At 25.0% G+C, this 12535-nt stretch overlaps 1 protein-coding gene across 2 annotated transcripts; it reads right to left on the reverse strand.

The window, feature by feature from the left end:
- Nucleotides 1-1344: 1344 nt before the first annotated feature.
- Nucleotides 1345-3497, reverse strand: LOC113553660 (palmitoyltransferase ZDHHC3-like). Of its 2 annotated transcripts, none has more exons than XM_026957119.1 (5): nt 3081-3497; nt 2445-2584; nt 2216-2330; nt 1984-2145; nt 1345-1738 (listed from the first exon to the last, which is right to left on the reverse strand). In XM_026957119.1, the coding sequence occupies exons 1-5, from the start codon at nt 3197-3199 to the stop codon at nt 1519-1521; spliced, it is 756 nt and encodes a 251-aa protein (XP_026812920.1). In that variant the 5' UTR covers nt 3200-3497; the 3' UTR covers nt 1345-1518. The 2 variants fall into 2 exon arrangements, with proteins under 2 accessions (XP_026812920.1, XP_026812919.1); XM_026957118.1 differs by having other exon boundaries at nt 2216-2345; nt 3081-3496.
- Between the last annotated feature and the right edge of the window lie 9038 nt (nt 3498-12535).

Consider the following 12535-nt stretch of genomic DNA (forward strand, 5'->3'; position numbering starts at 1 on the left):
AATTTTATTTTATTTATATTATTTTATAATTTTATTGGTGAGTTACGAGAAGTTCAAACTGAGACATATATAAAATATAGAAGCAATGGAATAAAAACGAAGAAAATATGTAAAAAAGAAGCATTTATAAGACACCAGATAACAAAGCTAGCAAAAAAATAAATATAGCAGTTTAAGATTGTTAAATCATTAAGTTTTAAGTTTTTGCCCAATCAATAATCTCAAAAAAATCATTTTACCTATTCACCAGTAAAAAAAAATAATAAATAATAATAAAAATACATTTTTGGGAGACAACTCAGCCAACCTCCTCATAGTGTTTCCTGGGTAACACTGATAGGCTGATATGAAGTGATAAATAAAATGTGGCCGCAACTAGTACTAAATTTAGAGATTGGACTGCAACTCACCAACACCGGTAACAATTTATACTAGGTACTGAATCAAAATTTAAAAATAGTTATTATACATTTGATATTTTTCAGATAAAATAATAAAATAATTGTATATTAATAGTACAAATTATGCATGTATAGTCATAAAATACATTTTCAGATAGTTTACTTGAATTTAATTATTTTTAATATTGTACCAAAAGATATTTTACCATTCAAACTTATAACTTATATTTACCATATAATTTTACGATTTTACACTAATAATAATATGCAGGCACCATTTTATTCAATTTCTTAAAATTAAAAAACTAAATATTAGGTATACAATTAATTTAAGTTATATGTAAACATTAAATTGATATAAATCATGTTAATTTATATATTTTTTTAAAAAATAATATATAAAAATAAAAACGAGTGTAACAAAAATCATTTAAACTTTGATATACTTATTAATAAATAAAATAAAAAATTATAGGATACAGAAACTAAGAATAGAATAGTAGTTTATAATTTTAAAGTTGAATGTAATAACAAATTATCACATGTTCTCATAAGTTTGAAACTTTATTTAAGTTTTTAATGTTTTATTTACTATATATAAATTAAGTTATTTGTGCATGGAAAAAGTACATAAGTAAAATTAAAGAAGAATTATAATAGATATTTTATTTTGAGGAGCCAGCAGTTATAATAAGATCAGTCAATAAACTGCAAGATATTTGGAAATAAATTAGAAAAAGTTTAATAATGAGAGAAATAAGAATATTATGATTTATGACAAATGTGAAAATACCAAGTGGATATTATTTACAAAATATATGTATATGACAAAATATAATTGTAATTTGTACCATAATAAACATAAGTAAAAAAAAAAAAACATAAAATCGTAAAATCGTAAAATCAAATACAATCTCTGTTTTTGCTTAGCATTTTTAAGATTAAAATATTTTATAATTTTGTGTTTTTAATCAATTTTAATAACGCAAAGTTTAAATTGCTTTGCATAATGAATTACTTGCATAACATAATGTGCCTATAGCTAATATGAATTTCAATATTTAATAACTTAACTAGTCTTGACATTAATTATGTAAAGTACCTAACAATAAACAAATCATACAGATCGAATATTAATTTTAGATGTAGATCTAGATATTTTTGGCCAACGACAAATAACAGAAAAGATATATCTATGTAATGGATTTGGACGTTTATAGACTGTTTGTTCAATTGTTGTCTGATCACTATAAATAGCATCCATTTGATCATACAAAATTGCAATAACAAACATACCAAAAAGAGCACTTTCCATTATTAAAATTACTGAATGTAATCTAAAAAATAAACAAAAAAATATTGTTTTTAATTAATTGTACAATAAATACATAAGCTAATAATCAAGAAATACTATAAATTAAATTTAGTCTTCTACTCAAAAATGAGCATGATTACATTAATACATAATATTTTATATTAAGCACGTGCAGTTGAGCAGAGATTCTAATATTTATTTGTATGTTATAATAGTATAATATACTACAGATTACAGTTGTTATATCAAATATAGAAAAAAACTTACACTTGTGTTTGTCTTGTATCCATATCATATAGTTTGCACTGCCGGCATTCACGTACCCATGACATGATAACTAACATGATAGTGTATGCAGAAATAATACAAACAAAAAAAAGAAATTGGACAAAATACTTTTGATTTTTTTCTCCAACACAATTATTAATCCTAGGTTAAAAAAATTTCAACATAAATAATAATTAATATATTACAAAAATATATTTTTTTAAATTAATACCATGGACAATGATGATCCATTCGTCTAATACAGCGCTTACAAATTCGACAGTGATGAGCTCGGGGTGGCCGATACGCTTCACATCGTGTACACATAGTCCAATCTTCTCTTTTCACTAAAGGTTCATTAACTATATATGTAGGTATGTTCACAAACATCATAAAAAGAGTCATAGATATTTGTCAACTAATATTTTACAAAAATAAAATAATTTTATTTAATAACATACCTTGCCGTAAGTCTGAAAAAGAAACGTTAGTATGTGATAGAGGTACAGTGCCAGGATCAGAAAACATTGCTCGTAAATGTGATACTGTCAATAGCAAAAGAAATGTATTGAAAAGCACTATGTGAAATGGAGCCCATAAGCTGAAAAGCATATAAAATAATAGTGTTAAATATATAATTTGTATAAAATAATTAAAAATAATAATGAAAAATAGGTATATACCTATACATATAAATAAATAATTTATTGAAAAAAAAAATATTAAACTTCTACTTTAAAAGAATTGGTAAAAACTACATTTATATTAATAAAGCAGCCTACTTATGAATAAAAATCAAATATTTTAAAATGTTTTTGTTTGACTGATTATTAATTTCTTAAGTAGGTACCTAGATATATTAATATAACTGGATTAGAATGAGTTATATAAAAGTACAAAAATTTAAGTAGAAATTATTCTTTATGTAAAATACTTAATAAGGAAAAGAAATATTAACAGGTTAAAAATAAGTTATTATATTAAAAATGCTTTACTATGATAAAACGTATGTTAGTTCATTATCAGTATTAAAATTTAATAAATAGACTAAAAAAAATAAGAAACACATCATTATATATAATAAAATAATATATTACCTGTCTTGCATAGTGTGCAAAACAACCCATTGTATTACTACATAGTCAGCGTATATGATTGAAGTATAGGTGAATAATATGCAAAATATACCACAAGGATCATTAACTAATTTCATCATTATTGTAAGTTTCTAACTACACTAATTTGAATTACATTACTTCTAAATGCTATATTATTTGATTATAACCATAAGAAACTTTGTTCCCATCATAAATAATGATAACCAAGAATACTTAAGAATAATATGCCTATTGCCCAATGTCTAGTGTCTACATACTGTTAAAATTACTGATAAATTAAAACTAATTAACAAGACAATAAAACGAACTGAAGTGTTCAATATTCATGTTTCATACTATAAAAGTAAAATAAGTATTTATTAATAATACATTAAATTAATATATTATGATTCATGAACTATGGACGTCTAAAGAAATAAATATTAGTATCTATGAATTTATGAATTTATTTAGTGATAAGCGCTAAGAGATAATGATAACGCATAAATATCGATATTAATCAAAATTATTTTACCTCCAAAGTAAATTTCTTCACAGAAATATTGGTGCATAGTAAACTAATAATGTGAAACTTGAGAAATAATCAATATTTCGATATTCTATACTCTGTAGACTCAATAAACCCTATAGAATGACACTAATTACATATAGTTTATGTAGCATAGGCAGTAGGCACAATATTAGGGGTAGTTTATGGGATCAGCTTCTCCTCTAGTATCTAACAAAAATCATGCAGAATTTTATAACAATATACAATTTTTTTTATGTTAATAAATACTATTTTTTTATACATTCGATTCAGAATTGTATATTTATATTTTACTCCACAATCCGTAGGGTTTATTTGAAATTATCTTATGACTGTTTTGAAAAATATATTAAATGGAATATTAAACTATTTAATTAACAAAGAAAAAATATCAAAAGCTATATTTCCAAATCTATTTAAAATAATTCAATTAGCCATCGCCCATCACTCTTCCAGAGCGTCATTCATTTGGACGAATAACCCAAAATTTACCTGAGTAGAACATATAGGTATCATTTGGGCGAGAAATTAACCGATCGTTTGGGCTTAGGCGAATTAATTTATAAATTATACAGGGATATATATAGGGAATAATAGGGAAGTAACATACTTAACTATACAATAATTTTTATATTCGTATTTACTACAATGTATTCAACTCAATATTATTATTATACCGTTTTGGTTGATTGGTGATAACTTTTTATAACTTTATAAAAATTAATTCTATCAACACACAAAAAATCAATATATTACGTAAAAATATTAAAGAAAAACAAGACTATACATTAAAATCATGGGAAGAATATCAAATCGAAAAATTAACAATAATCGATTATAATAAAAAAATGGGCATGAGATACCATGCTATAATTATTAATTATTATAATTAGTTAGGATTTTTAATACAATATATTATTATGATAATTTATATAAGAATATAATACATTTTATTAAATAAATCGACATATGAGATACCGTGCTAATAAAAAAAAATGTAGTTAAGATAATAACAATATAATATATTTACCAGTTAGAATTAACTGAAAGTCCTAAGTCTCTAAAAATGGGAAGGAAACGTATTAGTTTATATACATTTTTATAAAAGTATATTTATAACTCACCCAAACAATGTATTAAATAAATTAGGATTCCGTGTAAATTTCGCCCAAATGATATGTATAAATTCGTCCAAACGATATGTTATTTTGGGTCATTTATCCAAATGAAAATCGCCTCTCTTCCATTCAGTTCAGCTACCTGTAAATAGTCATTGTCTACGATAAGAAGAATCAACAATTATTTTAGATAACTTAGAAACAGTTTTCAAAATTATGAGCAACTTAATATAAAGAGAGATATTATACCTATTATTTTTGTTGATACTGACATTATTTATTTTAAATACATTCGTATTTACTACGAAAAATAGAAAAATAATGTAATAGAACGTAAAAAATTATATTAAATTTATTGTATACTTACTTAAACATAAATTGTTTTTCTCTTGTCTTATCCGCACTTCAATAAGCAAATTATTTAAATTTAATAGAACACTAAAAATATTCATAAATATAAGTAGCAGATAGGTACCAATGGTAAACCGCCGTCCCTTTTCGCCCCCTTTTTTGTAAATTCATTTAATTCTGAAAATTCTACAGTCTTCATAAATCTTCTGCATGCTGCAGTATCCATTATCCCACTACTATTATTTTTAAGTATAATGTTGCGGTTGTAATATGTCGAAATCAAAGTAGTGCAGTTATTAAAATATTTAAAACTACAACTATTAATTCGTGAAAATTATTTTTATTATTATTGTAACAAATATAGGTACCATCTACAAATAATTGGCATACATATTGGCATAGGAATATCTTTAGATTCTAAATGATATACCTAATTATATTTCTAAATTAGAAAAGTGTCATTATAATTTAATAATATGATATGTGATTCTGTATTATTTTCTACAATGATATTGTACCTACTCAAAACGATTTTATAATCATATTTTTGTTTTTTTTTTGCAATACAAACATTTTCTTAAACAAAAAAGATGAATTTTCTTGACTAAATTATGGTTTATATCTATTTTTTAAAGACTATGCGCAGAAATACTATGCAAGCTATAAATCAGTGATAGTGAATAATATTATAAAGCGTTCATATAATCATTGATTATAAATTTGAGATTGCATTTATAATCAATGATATAATATAATATTAACTAAATGCTTGTGTTGCTAATAGTTTCACACAAATAGGTAACGTAATTTATAGCCTAATAATATTTTATATTTTTAAAAGATTGTTTACATTAAAGATTATAATAGTTTGATTTTCTATACTTTTGGTTTTTTGGAGCTTTAATTTACTTTTTTAGACATAAAATAAATACATACTTATTGCACCGGACAATCTTCTACCCGCCGGGTGACGTATACATATGCATATTTTATTCCCGAACACGCAATGCATAAAATACGTGAAACCGAAAATACATAATCGTCATATTACCAGACCAATTTTATAGAATAATAATTAATATTTATATTAATTGTATAAATAGCATTTTTCATGTTTAACCGGCCGAGTACCCGACTAATATAAGTTTTTTTTATCCTTAACAAAAATAAAATGTTTTCCGAAAAGACACTAATGTTTCATAATTGTCTGAATTTTGAATTTTGATGACATTATTAGATATTCATTTCATATTTCTGTGATAACTTTTTCTCCTCAACCGATTTTTGTTTTTTAGAGTAATTAATAAATTAAAAAATAAACGAATTACTATAATTATTTGATAATTTTGACAAATGTTAATGTTTGCATTTCTTATAATTATTATAATTTTTAAAATATTTTGACTATACACTTATAAGATAAAATAAACATAGCATAATACCATAAATAGATGCATTTATTATATATATAATAATATCGCAAATTATCTGATTAGAACTTATCGATTAATTTTAAAATCAGTAAATGTAGTATGAGAATGTATTCCTAAACAGGACGGTACCGAAATGGAAATGATATGTGACTATATGTGTATAATGAGTTGAATGTGAATAACTGATTGTATTTAGAAATTAATTCTATTAATTCTGTAAGTCCTTCTTTATTATATGTACTATTACATATTGATCATAATCTATTAACTATTTAGTATGTAATAACTGCAGTTTAATGATTAAACTTTTAAATATTTTTAAAGTTATTAATCATTTAGTTCAGCTAAACTGTATAAAACCGTTAATAACCGTTATAAAATTATAATTTTTAAAAAAAAATTCAGGATAATATACAATTATTATGATTTTACGTATGAAATTAATTAGATACCAAAAGTTTCGTATGCAAGACAGCTGAAATATAATAGTAAATCCTATAAAATCATAAAGAGTTCTATAAAAAAAACATTATTATAATATTTATCATCCATGGCAAACGACAATCGTCGTCATTTGTAGGAGACGATTAACAATTCTAATAATTTTATTGGACAGTCGTCAAACAACAGCCTTCAGTACATGACAAGTACTCTCATTTTCATAAAATATTTCAATAATTCCATTCCGAAGCGTAAAGAAGACGAATGAAGAAATAAACTAGCTGTTTCTTCGGTGACGGTGCACGTTTGAACTTTAATATGGCACAGCCCGATTTCGCCGAAAAGCGTCGAAGGATACTTACGTAGGTTAATTGTCCTATAATTTTGGGGTAGTAATACATTTACTATTTATACATAAAATAAATGTTTATTTACTTCTACAAGCTGTTATCCCGATGACAGACCTATATTTTATTTCCGATCGTCCAGTCTATTGAAGTGGTCGGCAACCGGCGAGTTATTGTATATATACGACACGTTTTAAATTCTAAAACACTAAAATTTTTTTTTTATTTATATTTTATAATTTTAAAGTTCTATTAAACAATATTTTTTTCCATAGTAAATAATTTAAGAATACAAAATTTTTATTTTTATCTGGTCCGCACGGTGTTTTTAATTTGTGAATGTGGTCTAAGAGTTCAAAAAGGTTACCGATTATGCATTAATGATGAAATTACCAAGAATAAAATAAAGTCGTTAAGTACACCTAAGAGCCTAAACGTGGCGAAAAATGTATAATGATTTTATGATTATGTAGTTTATTTTCTGTTTGTCATGAATTCTTTTAGCAAATAATATAATCTATTTGGTACTTTGGGTGGTAAATAGTAAAATAAAACAAAAAATTTCAGATCTTGCCATAATATTGGAAAAACAAAAAAACTGAAATAATAAGGTACGCTATATCCTTGTATAATTTCAACCCGGAGGACGATTGGCAGCATCAATAAGAAGCTCATCTGAATAACAAGTGTCGCAAGGCTGTGTTTGTTTAATACTATAATTTTTTGAACAGTAGTACAGTATATTATCTGAAAAAAAACCATAAATGTTAAATATAATTTAAGAAAATATTCATAATATACAGTATATTATACTGTACTACGGTTTTAGGTGTTCTTTTTATTTTAATAATACGTTGATAAATTACCAATTTTTTCAATTTTTTTCTTATCACATAGTGTTGGCGCCGCATACTAGCGGCATAATTTAGATCGTCTTTATGTATGTTTAAATTTATATTTTTATGTAATTATTGAGCTATTTAACTTTCTTATAAAAGAGAACGAAGAATTTAAAAGGTGGCCACCGAACAGAAAGTTAAACTGCAATATACTATAATCTTTTTAGTTTTTGTTTACATTTTTAACTGATAAATTATGAATATAAAATTTAAAACTAATTTGAATTCAAAAATAAAAGAACACCAACACAGATTTCTTAAACATTAAAATTGTTTTTTCTATAAGTTTAAATTACATTTAATCTGCACATTAGTTGAAGTTTTATAGAAACCGAACATTTGGCTGGATATGAAAAATCCACCAACGAAGAATTTGTCATTGAGCTGATGGAAAATGTGTCGACTGTGCATTGTGTATATATATAATAAATATGACGTATGTATATAACTTATTAAATTATTTTTAGTATGTATTGTAGTTGTAATGATGTAGTATATAATATATAAGTATTTTATTACTTTACACTTATTTAATACATTTATGTACCTTTTACTAATATTATTATATTATAATAATTTTTATTTAGTTGTCCCCTTACGCGTCTACGCTCATCTCTTATCCACTCATTCAACACATTGACTATGGCCGGCCGGCAATACACATATTATACACATTACCCGTTTTTGTAGCTTGTACAATATCAAAATTCGTATTTTTATTCCTAGGTTTCCTTATTGAAATAAATTAAATAGTGTTATTGGTATCTACATAGTTTAAGTTGTTGTATATATTTTTTATTATTTGAATGCATTCATATGATCAGTGGCGTATTTAGGAGTTTTAGGATAAGGGCAATGCATATTTATCCACCTCCCCCCCAGTAAAAAAAAAACTAAAAAATTTCTACGCCACGCAATGGTGAAACTGTTAATACCATAGAACACTATGTTATATAAATACTATAGTATTATACGCCTCTGTGGCACACGTTTGTTGTGAAAAATATTAACGATTGACGTCACTACGTCAGTACTCAGTATGTAAAGTACAAAATAAAAATTTGCCGCCCCTCTAAATCTTTAAAAATTTGCCGCTCTGGACAACGGGACCCAAAGCTCCTACCTAAATACGCCCTTGCATATGATGCGTTCTCGTTTACGATGTGGATTAGGTCTACTGGGGACACCACAATAAAAACACGCGCCTCGTGTAATACCTCATGAAGTTATTAAACAATACGGACAATGTTATTGTATTTCCTTTAATAATAAAGGTGGTGTGGAAAATTACCTAACACTGTTATTCTTATCTTATAGTTACCTTGTATACATTTTTTTATTAAATATCAATTAAATAATTATTTATATCAAGAAACGAGAAAAAATAACGTTTTACAAGCATAAAGTATTACAATAAAATAGTTTTGAAAAAAAAATATTCTTTGACTTGTTATAAAAAGACTCCAAGTAGTTATTAATGTTATTATATTAGTTCTTATTTTACAAAGACACTAACAAAAGCGGGTCAAGTTTAATATTGCCAGAAATATTGTATGTATCTATTACTTTACTTAAAACATTGAATTTACATATATTTTTATTTACTAATTATTGTGTATTTTATTAATGATTTTATTTTTATTTCATGTAAATTTTAAACTTCATATTTTACTAATTTATTGACGCATTGGTTACATAGGTATTTGTATCTTATAAATTATAATAAAATACAAACGTTTGCATGTGAATATGATATGTGATAGTACACATTTGGATTTTATTACCCGTAGGCTACAATTCCTTTAAAATCATTATGTTCTTAATCTTTTACGCTAACCAGTTTTCAACTAAAGTGATTTTTTATTTTCTTAAAATTCAAAAACGAATAACCGTAAAATTTAAAATGTTTACAAAGTATTTATATTATAATTTTTTCTATAAATGGTATAATTTTCAAATAATTGTAATTCATTTTGAGGTATTTATAGAAAATTATATTTGCGTGCTTTATTAGTGTTTTTTAATAGCAAAAATTGATAAATGGGTCAAAATCCTTGAAAATTGAATTAATAATTTCCTAATAAATTGTTAATTTACTCATTAAAAATATAAAATTTAAAAAATTGTCTCTTTCATCAGTGATCAATAGGGATTATTGGTTTTTATTGACGGCTATCTGCGTGCGACAACTTTACCGTTATTTATTTAATAAAATAATAAAATATACAATAAATTATGATGTGTGAGCATATCATTATACTATAGCATGATTGTTATTCAATAATGCAAGAATAATAACAATTCTGTATATTTAGAAATTAAATTATTTATTTATTATCTACAAATAGAAGGATTTAATAAAAAATTAACGTATGCATATATTAGACATGTCTAATAGTTTATTGCACCGTACCACCCGCCACAAAACGTTTTATATAAAGTATACTATATATAAGGTAATTTTTTAAGCATGCTCACCCTATTTTTATGCTTAAATTATTTCCTCACTCAGACCCTACCCGCAACATAGATAAATACTTTTACCTAAAATTATTATGATTTGAGTATAGTCTTAGAGTTAAATCACTTATTACAAATTTATAAAGGATAATATTATTAATATTTTTGAGCAAATGATATAATATAGGTTTTATATTTTATTGTTATTTGATTTTATATTCGACTTTCAAAAAAAAAAAAAATTCGTAATTTTCAATGTTTAAATTGTTTGAGACAATATTTAGACAAATCGATATGTCATATCCTCAAAAATATTATTTTCTATCGTTTTTGTAATGGGTGATTTTACTCTAAAATTAGGTAGGTACTCAAAAACAAAAAAAATAATGATTCTGCATAAAATGCGTTTTGTCTATGTGTTGTATATGGGCTAGAGAGAGAAAACAAACAGTGCACTGACATCCTCTTAAAGTCTTAACAGTCTTAACAATTTATTGGATACAAACAAAGTAAAACAATAAAACAAAAATTATAATATTATAGATGTATTCTATAAATTTAATTTTTTAAAATTATAATATTATAATATTTTATAATAAATCAATTTGAATTTGACTTTCCTTTAATAGGTTTCGACGAATTGAAACTTTCTGTCGTTTACAGTTGTACACTTGTACCTAGGATCACCAGCAGCATAGAAAAAATATTATTTATTATACTTATACGTGGTATACACAAAATTAATTGATAATGGTATATAAATCATAGTGTAAAAAATATTCATATATAATCATTAAACATAACAAAATCATAATTTCTGACTTGCCGACTACTATGTAAAAATGACAAATTTGCCGACTAAAACGAACCAGGTATCTAAAGTTGGTGGGGGGAAGTGTTAATAATACAAAATTATGTTGGAAGTAATAATAACTATTATACATGCGTGCGATAATCTGACCGTTATTTATTTATTTATTTTTTAAGCTGTTATACAAATACAATGATATGTGAGCAATGAGCATATCATTACAAAAAGTAAATTTACTCTAGTAGGTACCTATTATATTACTAAAGCAGTAAAACTGTGTGCACAGTTATGTCGTCTGTCGTACAATGTTGATTTCTGTTCAACTCACAATGATGGTAGTTGGTACTGTTGGTAGATCGCATGGTTAATGAATAATGCCATATTGGCCATATTGCCATAATTACAACAGTCAATCAAAATACGTTACAAGGAACCTCGAACACGACACGAAGGACGACGTAGCTGTGAACCCAGATTTAAGCTAACTAGTAACTACATTATAGGTATTGGTTCTGCTAATTGTAAATTGTCCATGTCGTTCGTGGTTAAAAAGACGAAAGAAAATAAATATTGCGATGGCATCCAATAATACGTCAATAATACATCATTGTATACATTACTATAAATTTAGCGCTTTTCAATGCTACAGTTATAAATTTAATATCTGGAATAAAACACCCAGATTGCCAGATACTAGATGTTGTATCGCTTTATAATAGCTTTTATAAAATATGATATTAAGTAGGTACATCTTGTTTCGATTAGGCGCTTAGCGCTTATGTAGTTATGTCAATCATTTAAATATAATACTATCTAAAGCTCTAAAGAAGTAATTGCAGTGAAAATCAATAACTCAAAAAGAATTGAAAAAATACCTATTCTCGGTATGTCAATTATAATTTACGCGTATATTCGCGTGGCCACATATTACATATACATGTATTTACGAATCGTAACACGTGTATATAAAAGGTAAATATCAAGATCCCTCGTAACATTATATGGTCAATAAATTCAATTTCCTACTCAGTGAGTTTACTAAAAA

Source organism: Rhopalosiphum maidis, chromosome 2 (genome assembly GCF_003676215.2).
Source record: "Rhopalosiphum maidis isolate BTI-1 chromosome 2, ASM367621v3, whole genome shotgun sequence".
NCBI lineage: Eukaryota > Metazoa > Arthropoda > Insecta > Hemiptera > Aphididae > Rhopalosiphum > Rhopalosiphum maidis.